The sequence below is a fragment of the Aquarana catesbeiana genome, linkage group LG11 (genome assembly GCF_042186555.1).
Source record: "Aquarana catesbeiana isolate 2022-GZ linkage group LG11, ASM4218655v1, whole genome shotgun sequence".
NCBI classification, from domain to species: Eukaryota; Metazoa; Chordata; class Amphibia; order Anura; family Ranidae; genus Aquarana; species Aquarana catesbeiana.
In genome coordinates, this window is record NC_133334.1 from 60,236,202 (window position 1) to 60,254,871 (window position 18,670).

The following is an 18,670-nucleotide window of genomic DNA, read 5'->3' on the forward strand; positions in this document are numbered from 1 at the left end:
GGCTGCGGTGACACTGAAGTATGTCTAAATGCGTCCCTGGCTACCAGAAGGGTGCTACCCAATGTAGGGTGTTCAGTGACGGTCCTTAGGAGTGGTGATGAAATCCACAGCCAACTCTTGGCTGCATCTCCAGAGTCCTCCATCTCCACCCACTGTTTCACTGCTGCGTGGCAGTGCCAGTCCACCAACCTGGTGAGGTGTGCAGCTCTGTAATAGGCTTTTACATCTGGGAGACAACTCCTCCCCTATGCTTTGCAAGATGGAGAAGTTTCATCTTAAGGCGAGATTTACAGCAAGACCAGATGAAATCTCTGAACAGTGAGTTCACCCTTTTAAAAAACACTGGAGGGAGGCGAATGGGAAGTGCTTGCAACAAGTATAGCACCCTGGGCAGTAGCGTCATCTTGAGGGCATTGCAACGGCCAAACCACGTTAACGTAAGTGCCAATGGAGAAGATCTGTTTTGAGGTGTGTAAGGGTAAGAAGTTTGCAGAGTGAAGAGGTCATATCCACACCCAGGTAGTAAATTGAGTCAGTTGCCCAGTGGAAGGGGAACGCCGGGCGAAGTGACGTGATCAGGTTTTTCCCTCCTGTGATGTTCAGCGCGGACGATTTGGATAGAATAATTTGGAAGAAAGAGGGCACCGTATTCCTTTAGGGACTGAAGGAGTTTTGGAAGGAAGGTCAGTGGGTCAGTTAGGAAAAAGATCAAGTCATCTGCAAATGCGGCCACCTTGTGCATCCCAGAGGTTTTCTGAAAGCCGGCGATGGCAGAATCCACCCTGATCTTGCACAGGAAGGGCTCTAGGGTTAGTATGAAGATTAAAGGAGACAGGGGGCAGCCCTATTGTGTGCAGTTATGGATGTTGAAAAAGTCAGATCTTGTTTCATTGACCTTGACAGCGGCCGTGGGGTTCAAATAAAAGGATAGTATCCAACTCTGCCTGGAGGACCATAGACCAATGTGTTCTAGAGTAGCTCGCATGAAAGACCAGTTCACACGGTCGAAGGCTCTCTCTGCATCCGTGGACAGCAAGAGAAGAGGCCGATCCGAAGACCTGGCTGCATGGATCAGGTTCACCACCCGGATGGTATTGTCTCGTGGTTCGCGGAGGGGTACAAAACCTGCTTGGTCTCTATGAACAAGGCTCGGGATGTGTGGGAGCAACCTGTTTGCCAGAATTTTGGCAAACAGTTTCAAATCCATATTCAGAAGTGCTATCGGGCGATAATTCCCACAGTGCAATGGATCTTTCCCTTCTTTCGGGATAAGAGATGTAGGTTCGCAGTGTATCAAATTGAGAATGACTCCCCTTCCGTGATAGAGTTCAATGCCGAGACCAACGGTTGAGATAGGGTCTCGGGAAAAAAAAAAAAAACTTTGTACTAGCTCGGGGTGAGGCCATCCGGGCCGGAGGCCTTTTAGTTGGCCAGGGGCACCCCAAGTTCCACCACCGTAATTGGCTCCTCCAGCTCCTCCCTAGCTGCAAGGGGGAAAGATGGCATGCCTGAGGAGGCAAGGTAGGACTGGGGAGTGGTCACGTCACCAGAAGGAGTGTCCATAGTGGGGGAGCAGTCTAAGTTGTACAGGCCCTCGTAGAAGGATCTGAACTCCGTCGCCATGTCAGAGGAAGTATGGAGCTTCTGCCCCGAAGAGCCCATAATGTGAGGGATGTAGGTGTTCATGCGGGGGCCCACAGTGCCCTCGCCAGAAGTGTGCCCGGTTTGTTGGACAATTCGTACATTGTACGGTGAGCCAATGCTAGCTTTTGCTTTGTTTTGTGGAATAGGAGTACATGGAGCTCCTCACAAACTCAGAGATCTTGGTATTTGGAGCGTGCACCTTGTGGGAGCACTCTAGATTGTGTAGCTGGACAAAAAAGTTCCTCTGCGCGGCGAGACCTCTCCCTCTTAAGGCAGGCTCCTATTTTGATCAATGGACCCCGAATCACCGTTTTGTGAGCCTCCTACACCACTAAGGGGTTAGCGACTGAGGCTTCGGTGATGGCAAAATATTCACACGTGGTGGCCAGGAGCTCGTCACAAATCTCTGCCGCTTGGAACAGAGACTCGTTCAATCTCCAGGATGGTGAGTCGGGGTAACAGGGCCCAGTTGAAGGGTCAGGTGAATCAGGGCATGATCTGAGAAAGATAACATCAATGCTGGTCGACACTACTCTTGAAAGGTCCTTATGCGGGACTAGAAGATAATCAAGCCGCGAGTAGGTTTGGTGCACTGGAGAGAAGGAATAGTCGCAATCCTGGGGGTGTAACAGCCTCCAGGGGTCAACCAAGTGCAGATCCCCCTTAAGGCGATTGAGACGAGAAAAGGGGAGGTGGGAGGAACCCCGGGAGACATCAAGAAGGGGGTCCATAGCGAAATTGGAGATCTCCTCCAAAGATTAGGAGCCCCTCCGCAAACTCTAGGATTTCAGGGAGAAGCTTCCGCAGAAATTGCAGATGGTCCACGTTTGGAAAATAAACATTGGAAAAAGGTGACCTGTCTGTCAAACACCTTTCCCTTCAAGAGGAGAAAGCGACCCAACTCATCCGTCTGCTGCGCTTGAAAGATCCATGGGACCAACTTGGCCAACAGAATGCTCACCCCCTTGGATTTAGAGATGGGAGACACACTGTGGTACACCGCGGGGAAAGTCATTTGTCAACTTAGGGATTCGATCACCGCGGAAGTGCATTTCCTGTAGGAAAGCGATTTGAGTCTTATGCTTCCGCAACTCAGCCAAAAGCTGGGAACGTTTTTTGGGTGTGTTCAAACCCCTTACATTGACGGAAGTGACCCTAAGGAGACCCATATTACCGCCTGGCCAAAACAGGTCAGCAATAAAGTGTGGGATCTTACCCCGGGAGGGATAGTCCACCCAAGCGAGAGGCTGAGAATGGGGTAAATAAGAGGGAAGTAAGGGAGAGGACAAGAGAGAAAGTAGATGAATATGTGGTCAGGGGGGAGGTGAGAAAAAGGGGGGAGGGGAGTAAGAGGAGAGTGGAAGGGAGGAGGGAACTGTCTAAGATGTTAGAACACTGAGGACTATGACTCAGCACTCAGTTGTCTGAGTGGAAGTCCGCCCTATACGGGGGTGGTATAGGCAGTAGAGGGTGCCCGATGTGGGCAATAAGGTTGTAAATTTAAGCAAGGAAAACCAATATAGTTGGAGTTGCACAGGATGAGAGCAACAAGGAACATAATATAATTCAGTGAATAGGCAAGACAATAATAATATAACATGACAAAATAACGTGCATACAGCAGTGACAGTGATAGATGGCCAACGACCGTAACCCGTCCGCGCTGATGCCCCGGACCGGCAGCGAGAGTGGCACAATACCCAGGCGGGTAACATCAAGGGAGGACACATGCATGGGCCATCTCAGTACCAGGACCCGGGGCACCCCAATGGAGGGCCCGGACGTGGACATGTATGGACCACGAAAAAAAAAAAAAAAAAAGGCATCAATGCGTACCCAACGACCAGCAAGGCCATCCCCCTTACAAAAAAAAAAAAAATATACACAGTCACCAGACAGGCCTCACCTCCCCCTCTGTCAAAGTAAGGATGTAGACCGGTAAGGTCCCAAATGGGGGGTGGACAGGGTAGAGGGCTGAAAGGGTGTATGCACCCACCAGGTATGACCCAGTGGGGTCGGCAGGTAGCCAGTCAGTTCTGACTCAGGTATTGTGGAGGTGGCGACTCACGAGGCCCATCCAGTGATCTAAAAACAGTCTCTCTGTCCGAATCCCAGTAAAGAGTATGACGGGTCGGGGAGAGCGATCAGACATTGAGGATCTAACAAAATGTGGTGAGACTAACTGGTAGAAGCCAAAACAGCCCAACTTGGCTAGGGTGGGTCCCTGGTTACCCATACCCTTATCCAACATCCTGAAAGTGTAGCTGTAGGGTCATCTAGCTAAGACACTGAATAGTGGGTCAGCAGACAAATCATGGATCCCCGAATATCTGGAGGCATCGAGTTGGCACAGACCTGGTCCCAGAGGGTTTAGCAAGTGACAAGTCTCCAAATGAAAGTGCAGGGACACAGTACAAATGGTCTTACCAACCTGCGCTCTGGAATATGTCATGCTTCGGATGAGGTTGGGTGGGACTGGGGAGCCTCACGACTGGGAGCACAGGAGCGGGATCTTCGCAGCCGTCGCGGCCTTGGCAAGGCTGGACCGAGCGCTTCTTGGGCAAGTAGAAAATCATGCCAGTTAGGAACACTGATGGACAGTTGATCCAGGAAGCCAAACAGGTCAGGGAGTTCATCGGGTGAGCGGAGGTAGAACACGGATCCCTGCTTGCGCACAGATGAAAGGGGTGACCCCAACGGTATGTGGCCTCTGCTGTGCGGATCACTTCCAGGAGGGGTCGCATAAGACCACGTAGAGCTCGTGTGTGTCTTGAGACATAAGGGTAAATCCAGATCATAGCTCCATCAAAGTCAATGGGGGCCCCTTGACCATGCCAGGCGTATGATCTCCTCTTGAATAGTGAAGAAATGGACCCGACAGAGTACATCTGAGGGTCTGGGAGGAGCCCTTAGGCCTGGCAGTCTGTGGACCCTGTCTAGTTCCAATTCCGAAGTGGGGGGCTTGCCCAAGATTTGGTTCAAGATGGCCATCACTGCGGCACGTAGATCTGGGCCCACGGTAGCTTCCGGGATGCCACGGAGTCACAGGTTGTTGCATCTGCTGCGATTTTCTCCATCGTCGAGTTGCAGTTGGACCTCAACAAGGTGGCGGCGAAAAGTCTGCTGCTCCAATTCCAGCGTGGTGAGGCAGGCATCTGTTGTGGATTTGGAGGATTCCAGGTCCATGACCCATCCCTCCACAGTTTTCACCTGCTGGTACAGATCATGGAGCTCCCTTGTGAGGGCAGTGACAATGGAAGCAGCCATGGCCTGAAGGGTCTTGTTTAGTGGGCAGGCCTGCCACAATGTCCCGGAGGGTCCCCTCAGCATGGCTGCCTGCCCCCAGCACCAGGTTTTGTGTGGCTGGTTGTGAGTCCGTGTGGGGGATGTCTGGGAATGGGATAGGGTAGAGCGGCTGGTCCGCAGAAGTATGCGGGTCCCCAGCCGTCTTAGCTGTCTGTGTGCCTCGCCTGTTGCTACTGGATGTGGCAGCTGCGCTTGCCAGAGCGACCCGCGGTGGCACCATCTTGGCCAGGGCTGCGGGAGAGGCTACGATGTGCTGCCTTAGAAAGTATTGCGTGATCTCGGGCCCCCTCGGTTCCCCAGCAGTCGACGGGTGCTTGCGGTCCCTTGGCATGTGAGAAAGCTTGCCTGTGTCCGTTGTCAGGCAATTCCCGGCCTCAGCCCGTGCAGAGCTCCGGATAGCGTGTCCTCACGCTGCCATTGTCAAGCAATGCCTCCCCATTATGCACTTTTATATAAAAATTGATTTCCACTATGTACTTTTAGATAAAAGGGAATGGCCAAGTGTGGATGGAGGAAATGGCCGAGTGTGGATGGCTCATGCAGAGGGATGGATGGCTGGATTAGGCTGCAGTTGTCACTGAGCAGCCCTGTGGGCACTACACATCCAGCCCACAGAGCTGCTGCATCCGATCCCTCCCCCTCTCCTCTCACACTGTACTGCTCGGTCCAGAGAAGGGAGAGAGGAACTAGACATGACGCCGGTTTGTTTACATGTGATCGCTCCGTCATTTGACGGAACGATCACGTGGTAAACGGCTGTTGTCAGCGGCCATTTGCCATGATCCACCTCGGGTTCTCTGGGCCTGGCGGTCATGGATACTCCAGTATGCGCGCCCCTGGAGGCGCTATTCTGGGAGGACATCATAGTACGCCCTCCCAGAGTTAGAGCCACACTGTAGCCGTCATTTGGCTATAGTGCGATCGGCAAGTGGTTAAAATCTGAGTCAGAGTCGATGGCTTGGTATTTTAAACAGCTATTTCATCAAAGAAATTCCCAAAACATGGCCTGTTGGAGTACTTGGACAGGGTTAAGAAACAATGACCTAGTGTACCATGTAGAAGGCCATCAACCATGGTCAGAACTTCAAAATCAGCCTTGGAATGCCCCATACAAACCTATTCCTGCAAGAGTGGGCATTAGTACAGAAATCCTACTAGAATAGGGCACCCCTTAGATGGAGGAAAGTTTATAGACATCTGCTGATCAGCACAGTTAAATGAGCTAGAATGACAACATCCAAACCCACAGACCTCTATACCCATTTGCCCAACCCTCATCTAGTGGCTATAACAGCCTCCGCTTTTCTGGGTAGACTTTCCATAAGAGTAGTGCATTTGAAAACTTGCGTCTATTTAACCGAAGCAATTGTAAAAATTAGGTAACAATGTTGGCAAGATCTTTCTTACAACAGGCATTTTAATTTACCCAAAAGTTGCTGAGTAGGGTTCCAATTTATGTCAGGGCTCCGTGCAGGCCACTCCAGTTCCTCCACTCTAAACCAGGTCTTTATGGACCTGACTGAACAGCAGCTTTAACAGAAAAAGGTCTTCCCAAATAATTTCTACAAGGTTGGAAGCAAACATTTCTTAAAGGTCTTTGTATGATGTTACACTGCTCTAGAACTTCAAGGAAAAGTTCACTTAATTAAAAATGCATTTACCATTTTTTTTACACCCTAGAAATGGTTGGAACATGTATAAGTGCCTTGAAAAAAAAAAGTATACACATCCCTTAAAAACGTTCCACATTTTGTCATGTTACAACCAAAAAGTTTCAGATTTTATGCGATAGACCAACACAAAGGGACACATTGTGAAGTGGAAGGAAAATTATAAGTTTTCAAAATGGTTTACAAATAAATATCTGAAAAGCGTGTGGCGTGCATTTGTATTCAGCCACCCTGAAGCAATACTTTGTTGAACCACCTGTTGCTGCAATTACAGCTGCAAGTCTTTTTGGGGATGTCTCTACAAGCTTTGCACATCTAAAAAGTAAAGTTTTTGCCCATTCTTTGCAAAATAGCTCAAGCTCTGTCAGATTGGCTGAAGAGCATCTGAACAGCAATACAAGTCTTGCCACAGATTCTCAATTGGATTTAGGTCTGGACCATTCTAAATACATGAATATGCTTTAATCTAAATCATTCCATTGTAGCTCTGGCTGTATGTTTAGGGTCATTGTCCTGCTGGAAGGTGAACCTCCGCCGCAGTCTCAAGTCTTTTGCACACTAACAGGTTTTCTTCTAAGATTGTCCTGTATTTGGCTCCATCCATCTTCCCATCAACTGACCAGCTTCCCTGTCCCTGCTAAAGAAAAGCATTCCCACATGATGCTGCCACCACCATGTTTCACGGTGGGGATGGTGTGTTCAGGGTGATGTGCAGTGTGTTAGTTTTCTGCCACACATAGCATTTTGCGTTTAGGCCAAAAAGTTAAATTTTGGTCTCATCTGACCAGAGAACCTTCTTCCACATGTTTGCCGTCTCCCCCACGTGGCTTCTAGCAAACTGCAAGTGGGATTTCTTATGGCCTACTTTCAACAATGGCTTTCTTGCCACTCTTTCATAAAGGCCAGATTTGTGGAGTTCACAACTAATAGTTGTCCTGTGGACAGATTCTTCCACCTGAGCGGTGAATCTCCGCAGCGCCTCCATGCGATCCAATTCCAATGCAGGGGGAAAAAAAAAAAAAATTCTGCACTTGTGCAAATCTAATGAGTTCAGCCATACAAACTATGGCTGAACCCACATTGCACATTCATCGCATGTGATCAGTACAGCAGTGTGGTTGCGAATCACATGCAATGTCAGTTCGCAAATGTGTGAACCCAGGTTTACACACAACTAGGCGTTTATGTCATTGCCCATTCACACTCTGCCTCGGGTATCTTTATGAGCAAGGATTCATCACTATGTGCGCTAATGTAATTTACGTTCTATCAAATTTTTTTAAAAAAAGGCTTCTTTTATTAATGTGCAAAATAAACATACATATACAATATTAACACTTTACATGTTATATATTTACAATATATTACGTATACACAGTGCTGACTTTGTCACCAAAGAACTGGATGAATACATCTGGGTGACTTTTGTAGAACTGACCCAGAAGACGCTTTTTTTCTTTAGGTGACAGTTTAGTGTTCTCATATATAGTTTTCAACAAAGTCCACAGTTCTGCCCGTGTAGTTTTCTTTGTGGCAGAATCAAGTTCGCTTTTCTCTATTCTTTGGCAGAAGGCATAACCTGAGAACAAAGACAAAAATTACGTTTCAGAAAATATACGTCAGCACCAGCAGCTTTAGTGTTCCTTTATCTGAATGATCATAATCCTGCATCTCTGCTCTATAAGCCCTGTTCTATTGCTTCTGCATCTTGCACCAAGAACCAATGTACTTGAAACTGCTACAAACAGCCACAAAACTGAATCTACACATTTAGACCAGTTTCCCACCAATTGAGACTTTAAAATCATGCTACTTCACTTGAACTAGCGCAATTTCAAAACTGCAGGCCAGTGGGATTTTCAGGTGCAACTTCATGCACAGATGATTTCTATGAAAGTTGCACCTGAAATTGCTGAAATACAGGAACCTTTTTACACCAATTCGAAGGGTTCCATTGCTGACAATAGGGTGCAACTTGTCATTTGGAACTGTCAAATTGCATGACAAGTCATCTCAGATCTATAAAATACTCACAAGGTTAGAGAAGCCAGGAATGCCCCCATTCATCAAAATATGGGAAAGGGAATTAGGGTCACGCTTAAGAGACCAAGTAAGCAAAGCATTGAGCTGTAAATGATTTTGCAGTAGATAAAACACAGTAGAAACTCATGAATATCTGGCAAGATGGTACAGAGCGCCTGATAAAGCACAAAAATACAACTAGAAAAACCTTCCCTGTGTTGAAGGGTGTAATCAGAAAGGCACCATACTAACTATGGTGGGAGTGCCCGAAGATACAGGAAAATTGGCAAGAGGTACAACAATACATAGGGGAGATTATGGGATCAGAGACTCAACGACTCATGGTTTTGCCCATTTCATAACAGATGCCCCAAAAATGTATTATAAGTACAGTATTAAAAAAATTTGACCCAGGAAAACCCACAATAAAAGAAGGATTTAAAAATATAATTTTTTTTTATATTATATACACACACACACACTTTTCACACTTTTGGCCCTGTATGCCACCAGAATAAAAAATAAATAATCCAAATTAAATTTGAGTGCAGACTTTCAGCTTTAATTCAAGGGGTTGAACATAAATATCAAGTACAAATTTTAACCACTTGCCGACTGGCTCCTGTACATATATGTCGGCACTTTAAAGATGGATATCTCAGTAACGGCATCAGCTGCTGCCACAACCGAGGTATCCATCTCTTCAGGAGTCTGTCATGTTTACAATAATAGTGGTCTATGCGGAGGTTTCGCAGCAAGATCACCGTTATCAGCAGTGGGAGATGTGCCACCCCCCTCCCACTGCTTACCCGAGCAGTCGGCAGCGGTGGAGGCGATCGGGACCTGTCCGTGGCCAGGTATGGAGACGAGTGAGGGGAAGATGGGCCCCCCCCCACACCCGTCTCCATACCATAGCAGGGCGGAAGAAACGTCACTTCCGCCCATACATCTTAAAAGGTCCATTTTTTCAAAGTAATTTTTTCAAATGACAATTTTTTTTTTTTTTAATTGCATTTAAGTCCAAATATGAGATCTGAGGACTTTTTGAACCTAGATCTTATATTTAAGAGGACCTGTCATGCCTTTTTCTATTACAAGGGATGTTTACATTCCTTGTAATAGGAATAAAAGTGACCCAATTTTTTTTTTAAGCAGTGAAAAAAGAAATAAAATCAAGTAAAAATACATTTTTTTAAAGCGCCCCGTCCCAACGACCTCGCGCGCAGAAGTGAACGCATACGTGAGTAGCATCCGCATATGAAAACGGTTGTCAAACCACACATGGGAGGTATCGCCGCAATCGTTAGAGCGAGAGCCATTCTAGCCTTAGACCTCAAAAAAAAAAAAAAATTCTACATGTTGCATGTTTTGAGTTAGGCCCCTTTCACACATGCGGACAGTATGTCCGTATTTCATCCATCCGTTTTCGGATGAAATACGGACATACATGCATCCCTATGGGATAGCGGGTGTCAGCGGATGTACATCCGCTAACACCCGATGTCGTCCGCCTCCGCTCTCGTCCGATTCTGCGGACGGAAGAAAATCCTATTTTTCTATCCGTCTGCAGAGCGGATCGGAGGAACACGGACAGATGGTCCGTGTTCCTCCGATCCCCCATAGGAGAGAGCGGAGATCTGACAGGGCGGTCCCTACACAGTGTGCGGGTCCCGCCCTGTCATCTGCCTGCTCAGCTGTGGAAAGCGGAGCGATCCCCGCTGAGCAGCGGATAAACACGGGGCGGATCAACACGGATCCGTCCCGTGTGAAAGGGGCCTTAAACATCTCCTATGGAGATTAAGGGTAAAAGTTTGATGCCATTCCACAAGCGGACGCAATTTTGAAGCGTGACATGTTGGGTATCAATTTACTTGGCGTAACATTATCTTTCACAGTATAAAAAAAAAAAAAAAAAAAAAAAAAAAAAAAATTGGGCTAACTTTACTGGTTTTTTTTTTTTTTTCAAAAAAGTGAATTTTTTTTAAAAAAGTGCGCTTGTAAGACCGCTACGCAAATACAATGTGAAAAAAAAGTATATCAGTGTCCGCCATTTTATTCTCTAGGGTGCTGGAACCCCCAAACACACACACACACACACACACATATATAATTTTCTAGCAAAAAACCTGTTTTAAACATGTAAACACCAAAATCTCAAAACAAGGCTAGTCCTTAAGTGGTTAAAAAAACTGCAACCATTTTTATGCAGACCCCCATTTTCAGGGGCTCAAATGTAATTGGACAATTAATATAATCAAATAAAATAATTTTAATATTTTGAGAATCCTTTACGGACAATGACTGCCTGAAGTCTGGGTTTCCTTTTTTCTGATTCTTTGCCAGGCTCTAACTGCATCTGTCTTCAGTTTTTTTTTGTGGCTCTTTCTGCCTTTAGTTTTGCCTTCAGCAAGTGAAATGCATGCTCAACTGGGTTGAGATCAGGTGACTCTGCCATTGCAGAATGTTCCACTTTTCATGCAAAAGCTCCTGGGTTGCTTTTGCAGTGTGTTTTGGATCATTGTCCATCTGTACTGTGAAGCGCCATCCAATCAACTTTGCTGCATTTGGCTGAATCTGGGCTGACAGTATATCTCTAAACACTGCAGAACTTATCCAGCTGCTTCGGTCTGTCACATCAAAACACCAATGACCCAGTGCCACTGGAAGCCATGCATGCCCATGTCATCACACTGCCTTCACTATGTTTTAGAGATGACTTGTGCTTTGGATCATGATCTGTTCCAAGCCTTCGCCAAAATGTTTTCTTTCCGTCATTCTACCAGGGGCGGATCCGGGGAGGGGGTGAAGGACGGGGCACTTGCCCCCCTCCGAGAATGCGGGTGAGAGCCGGCGGGTAGATCCGCGGGTGAGAGCCGGCAGGTGGCACCGCAGGTGAGAGAGCCGGCGGGCGGCTCCGCAGGAGAGAGACAGCGGGCTGGCCCGGCGGCTCAGTTGGTGAGATGTGCCGCTCGATGTGTTTGCGGGCTGCTGGCCAATCAGGGAGCCGGCGGGCGGGGGAGCAGAGAGATGACATCTCTCACCGCTCGGCGCCCGCCCTGCAGGCAGCTGCGGCAGCAGAGAGATTACATCATCTCTCTGCTGCCTGACTCTGGGACACAAGAGACCACCTTAGCAGGAAAGTGACACAGCAAGTGACTATCAATGTGCAACATGTGGCAGGTGACGTTGCAAGTGACAATCCGCATTTGGTGGCAGGCGACATGGCAAGTGACAATCCGCAACATGTGGCAGGCGACGTGACAATCCGCAATGTGTGGCAGGCGACGTGGCAAGTGACGCACTCGGGGCTCCCACTGATTCTGCATTATGGTGAGTTAAACTATTTAATTTTTTATAACAATGTAATAGTAATAATGCTCTTCAATCATCCTGACACCATAACAACCAAGGTGCCGTGATGATTGAAGTGCCAACACCAGCCATTTCCCCGATAGATGTACCCCCAAAAAATATATTTTCTGGCAGTGCCCCTCCCGAGACTAGACTCTGGATCCGCATTCTACTACAGATTAATCTTAGTTTCAACTATCTAAAGAATTTTTCCAGAAATGGCCTGACTTTAGATGTTTTTTGGCAAAGTCTAATCTAGCTTTTCAATTCTTCAGGCTTTTGAAAGTTTTGTACCTTGTGGTGAACCCTCTGTATTTGCGCTCGTGAAATCTTCTCTTGATTGTAGACTTTGACAATGATATGACCACCTCCTGGAGAGTGTCCCTTGTTTGGATGTTGTGAATGGGTTTTTTACCATATAGAGAGAATCCTGCGATCATCCACCACTGTTGTCTTCTTTAGACGTCCAGGCTTTTTTAATATTAATGAGCTCATCAGTGCATTCTTTCCTCAGAATGTACCAAACTGTTGATTTGGCCACTCCTAATGTTGCTGCCATCTCTCTGATGAATTTGTGTCACTTGCAAGGACAGCTCCTTTGAATGCATGATGTAGGTTCATAGCAATAGATTCAAAATGCAAATACCACACTTAAAGCCCTTCCACACTGACAGTGTGGCCATGTTAGCGGTAAAGCGATGCTAGTTTTAGCAGTGCTATTCGGCCGCTAGCGGGTCGCTTTTAACCCCGTTAGCAACCCAATAAAGGGTTAAAAGCAGCCGCGAAGCACCGCTGCCTATTGTTTTCAAAGGGCAGGGGCAGCGGTGAATACACCGCTCCTTAAGCGCACCAAAGCTGCTGCTTGCAGGACTTTTGACATTCTGCCAGCGCAGCGCCCCAGTGTGAAAGCACTCGGGCTTTCACACTGGGACTGCAGATGAGGCATTTTTCAGGCTCTATTTTTAGCGCTAAAGCGCCTGAAAAACACCTCCAGAGTGAAAGGGGTCTTAAAATCAACTCCAGACCTTTTACCCGCTTAATTGATGAAGAAATAACGAAGGAGTAGCCCACACCTGGCCATGAAACAGCTTTTGATTCAATTGTCCAATTACTTTTGGGCCCTTGAAAAGGGTGGGATGGCTATTAAGAGCTGCAATACCTAAACCCTTCCTCTGATTTGGTTGTACATACCCTCAAATTAAACCTGAATGCACTTTCAGCCCATATCCATTATAGAACTATGGCTTTACTAGGTTTTGGCACATACAAAATGGAGTACCTGAATAGCAGGGAAGAAGACCAGCAGAAAGAAAGATTTTCCAGTATATGGGAAAAGTGGAAGGAATGTACGAAAACTAGGAAATGGAGTTGGAGCGAAAGGAGTGAGTGCCACAATTAGGGTAGGAAAACAGGGATAAGGTTTGTTTGATTTTTACATACAAAAACATTATAAACTAAAAATCTAAAATAAAATTTAGCAAAAATTGCATGAAAAGTTGCACAGGTATGAATGGGAGCTTAGGAGCTTAGGCTGCAGGTGTGCCTTAAACACAATTACATTTTAGTGATGGTACAGTAAAAAAAAAAATAAATAAATAAAAAAAACAGTTATTTGCTGCAGTGTCCCTGGATTGATTGGTCTTCACTTCCTGCCCCAGCGATGCATCAGGAAGTGGAAAAAAAGACAAAAAAAAAAAAAAAAAAAAAAAAATTAAAAAAAATTTGTAAAAATTTCCCAATCACTTCTCATTCACCACTGCCTCCATTCCAAATAAAAAGGTTAATCACTCCACTGGGGAGAAATAAAAAAATGGTTTAAAGTTTTAACCCTTCAGTTCCGTATCCAGAAAACAAATTGAGTATACAGTGACCAACATAAAATGTGGATTATAAAAAGGAATATAAAATGGGTTTTGTGTAATCCCTCACCATATATTTAGCTTTCCTTCCCACCTCCCCAACTCCACGAAGCCAAAAAGGAGATAACGAGCAATTCCAAAGTTTAGGAGGAGCATGCAATAGTGTGGGCCCGAGCCATGCTTTCACAAGTGAAATCCATAGCCCTGTGTAAGCTACGACTACCAACTCCACTCCCGAAGAGCTTTGCTTTCACTTCCAAATGAGCAGATTGGCTGGGGAGCAAAAAGGCAGATATAGGTCTGAGGTCTGCATAAACATATTACACGAGTTTCCTTTTGCAAGGAAGAATGAAGGCTGATTTTTATTAAAGAGAACCTATTACCCCAATACACTGGAGGAAACCCTCCTATGCACCGACCAAAAACTTCTTCATATAAACCCAAGTATTGCAAGCCACAATGAATAAATGCTTGTTCCAGGGCAACCACAATGAATAAATGCTTGTTCCAGGGCAATTCACAAGCTGCAGTTTATGAATTTTCATGCCATCCTAAAAAGCCGTGGTCTCCATGAGGCTAGGAAATGCAGTTATGTATAGGGACCATCCATCAGTCAAAGCATCTTTAAAAGTACCCAAATGTTAGAAGCCATGTGAAAAGCCCCACAAAATCATTTGGCAGAAGGACATTTGTGATATATTCACCTGTGTCTTTGTCTGGGTCTCTTCCCTGCTGAATAGCCACCAGCTTATCACTGACCATTTTGTGCAAACTCCCAGGAATCTTAAAAAAAAAAACAAAAAAAACCATTAGCCTAGCATGTTGCATTACTAAACACACACACAGTTCTGGTGTGCCAATCATCTGGTTTGCAACCAAATAATAAAAAATTGTCTAAGAGGTAGTGATGGACTAATTGAAGGGCTCCTTAAGGTGCTCAACAATTTACCTGATCAACCAATTGTGCACGTGAAGGCTTGGCAACTGAGATTCATCACCTGCCCAATTCACTTGACTCACACGTCATAAAGCACTTGGGAACAAGGACATTCTTTCAATCAAGGGCGGCTATAGACTGAGCAAATTGCTTTCCTGCAGACAGTGTTGACAGGGGAATCCTTCCCGTCGAGTCATTGTATTCTACTGGCGGGGGAAGCTGTCCCCACCGGGAGAAGACTGATAGATAGCGGCTATACTAGCCATAATCGCCATAGCCATAATCGCATGCAACAGCCAGCAGGCTGGTTGTACCAAAGTTAATCAAAATTGATTAACTTGAGTACATTCTGCCTGCCCAATCATGGTTTCGAATCTCGTCCACTTTCTGCTGAACTGGCAATAAAAAACCCAAACAAACAGTCTATGACCGTCTCAAGTCATCCTAAAATGTAGCCAAATTATCTAGGAATTATGCACCACAAACCTTAAAACCCTCTTGCAGTGTTTCACCACTGACACCCCCCCCCCCCCCCCCCCAAAAAAAAAAAGTCCCTACAGCCATTGCTTAGTCTTTTTGACCAAGAGCAAGATGGAAGTTGAGCCAAATCAAATAAAAAAAAACCCTGTGTTGGGATGGTTACTGCACTTGGTACTGTCATAGAATGAGCCCACAAAATGTCCATGCTCCAAACATATCAAACTAGTTACCTTGAACACATCCTTGTGGTGGTCCAGCAAGAACAGAACCAGCATGTCAGACTTTCCCTTAGACAGATTCTTGTGGTCCACAATGGCTCGAGAGAACTTTCTCTTTACAGTCATTCGGTTGTCACTCTGACAAAAAAAAAAAAAAAAAAAAAATAAAATTAGAGCTGCACGATTAATAGTAAAAGAAAAAAAAAAAAAAATACATAAAAAGCTGGTAAATGTTTAACATTCCTCAACACTGAGATAAACTAAAAAAACATATCATTTGGTTCTTTTTAGAAGATCAAAGGGACGAATTTTGGTCTGTAAATGAGGTCAGTTTAAAGAGGAACTGCAGTCTGCTGACTAATAAATAATAATAAAAACATCTCTGCCATTCTGAAGCTTCCCTCCAACCACTTTGCATAATATATATATTGCGATTCTGTACTTGCCAAATACGCTGCAGAAATCTCCCTCTACCGAGTCCGGCTGCAATAATTTTAGCTGTGGGCAGCTGAAACTGCTGCCTGTTCACTTCCTGGATTTACACAGACAAAAAAAACACAGAGATACACTTCAAGCTCTGCAGCTCCGATTTGCCCACTTATGACTCATCCCCCTCCCTTCCAAACTCTCACTAGAGAGCTGTGCATTTCAAATGCCTAGGAATTTACTGGTAAAAAAAAAAAAAAAAAAAAAAAAATATATATATAATAATGACTGAAGCTTGGCTTTAACCACTTAAAAGACCAGGCCTTTTTCTGACACTTGTTGCTTACAAGTTAAAAAAAAATAAAATAAAATTTTGCTAGAAGATTACTACAAATCCCCAAACATATCTATATATATATATATATATATATATATATATATATATATTTTTAGCAGAGACCCTAGAGAATAAAATGGTGGTTGTTGCAATATTTTATGTCACACTGTATTTGCGCAGCGGTCTTTCAAAAGCAATTTTGGGAAAAATACACTTCAATGAATAAAAAAAAAAAAAAAAAAAAAAAAAAAGACTAAACTGTAACGTTAGCCCAATTATTTTGTATGCGAAAGATGTTACAGTGGGGACAGAAAGTATTCAGACCCCCTTAAATTTTTCACTCTGTTATATTGCAGCCATTTGCTAAAATCATTTAAGTTCATTTTTTCCTCATTAATGTACACACAGCACCCCATATTGACAGAAAAATACAGAATTGACATTTTTGCAGATTAAAAAAAAAGAAGAAACAAATATCACATGGTCCCAAGTATTCAGACCCTTTGCTCAGTATTTAGTAGAAGCACCCTTTTGATCTAATACAGCCATGAGTCTTTTTGGGAAAGATGCAACAAGTTTTTCACACCTGGATTTGGGGATCCTCTGCCATTCCTACTTACAGATCCTTTCCAGTTCTGTCAGGTTGGATGGTAAACGTTGGTGGACAGCCATTTTTAGGTCTCTCCAGAGATGCTCAAATTGGGTTTAAGTCAGGGCTCTGGCTGGGCCATTCAAGAACAGTCACAGAGTTGTTGTGAAGCCACTCCTTCGTTATTTTAGCTGTGCGCTTACGATCATTGTCTTGTTGGAAGGTAAACTTTTGGCCCAGTCTGAGGTCCTGAGCACTCTGGAGAAGGTTTTCGTCCAGGATATACCTGTACTTGGCTGCATTCATCTTTCCCTTGATTGCAACCAGTCCTGTCCCTGCAGCTGAAAAACACCCCTACAGCATGATGCTGCCACCACCATTCTTCACTGTTGGGACTGTATTGGACAGGTGATGAGCAGTGCCTGGTTTTCTCCACACATACCACTTAGAAATAAGGCCAAACAGTTCTATCTTGGTCTCAGACCAGAGAATCTTATTTCTCACCATCTTGGAGTCCTTCAGGTGTTTAGCAAACTCCATGCGGGCTTTCATGCGTCTTGCACTGAGGAGAGGCTTCCATCGGGCCACTCTGCCATAAAGCCCCGACTGGTGGAGGGCTGCAGTGATAGTTCATCTCTTCATCTCTGGAGCTCAGCCACAGTGATCTTTGGGTTCTTCTCCCCCGATAGCTCAGTTTGGCCAGACGGCCAGCTCTAGGAAGGGTTCTAGTCGTCCCAAACGTCTTCCATTTAAGGATTATGGAGGCCACTAAGCTCTTAGGAACCTCAAGTGCAGCAGACATTTTTTGTAACCTTAGCCAGATCTGTGCCTCGTCTGAGCTCTTCAGGCAGTTCCTTTGACCTCATGATTCTCATTTGCTCTGACATGCAGAGTGAGCTGTAAGGTCTTCTAAAGACAGGTGTGTGGCTTTCCTAATCAAGTCCAATCAGTATAATCAAACACAGCTGGACTCAAATGAAGGTGTAGAACCATCTCAAGGATGATCAGAAGAAATGGACAGCACCTGCGTTAAATATACGAGTGTCACAGCAAAGGGTCTGAATACTTAGGACCATGTGATATTTCAAGTTTTTACTTTAATAAATCTGCAAAAATGTCAACAATTCTGTGTTTCTGTCAATATGGGGTGCTGTATATACATTAATGAGGAAAAAAAATGAACTTAAATGATTTTAGCAAATGGCAGCAATATAACAAAGAGTGAAAAAATGTAAGGGGGTCAGAATACTTTCCGTCCCCACTGTATGCTGAGAATCGTGATCTTTATTTGAAGCAAAAAAAAAAAAAAAAAAAAATTTTTTGCCAGAATCGTGCAGCTCTAATGTTCATATGACAGTTATTTACAAGAGAACCAACCCCTAGGCATACCATTCATCCTCAGGTTTGAGAATGGACAGAAATTCAAATGGCTTGATTTAAAAATGTGAACACTACCCTTCTAAACAGTTCTCATATTTCTATTGCCTTTAGGCTTCATTTTTTTACTGTAAAATGTAAAAGGAGGATCAAAATCTACACTCATTCAAGTTTAATTTCTATATTGTTTTTGTTCAACCCAGCTGGAATACATATATCATCCCCCCCCCAGCAATTTTTCCTGCTAAGATTTTTTTTATTCCTGCCCATCTAGTTCTGTCACAGCACAGCTTTGTCTAGCAGGACGGTAGACCTAATTTTTCTCTGTGGCAGTAATACTTATAGGTCTTGTTACTCTCCCCAGTCTAACTGGACAGTAAAAGAAGCAGACTAATGAGCTCACATCTGTCCTCACCTTCCAACAGCATGCCCCTTTAACACACAAGTACTGCAG

General features: G+C 44.9%; 1 protein-coding gene across 2 annotated transcripts in view; it reads right to left on the reverse strand.

Moving 5' to 3' along the window:
- Positions 1–7,894: 7,894 nt before the first annotated feature.
- The window catches only part of DEPDC7 (DEP domain containing 7), a 53,303-nt gene continuing 42,527 nt past the window's right edge, over positions 7,895–18,670 (reverse strand). For both annotated transcript variants that reach the window (XM_073604472.1, XM_073604473.1), the window contains exons 7-9: positions 15,500–15,625; positions 14,557–14,635; positions 7,895–8,199 (exon numbers count right to left, since the gene is read on the reverse strand). In XM_073604472.1, the coding sequence (XP_073460573.1) occupies positions 7,985–8,199; positions 14,557–14,635; positions 15,500–15,625 (420 nt within the window). In that variant the 3' untranslated portion in view covers positions 7,895–7,984. The remainder of the gene's footprint in view (positions 8,200–14,556; positions 14,636–15,499; positions 15,626–18,670) is intronic.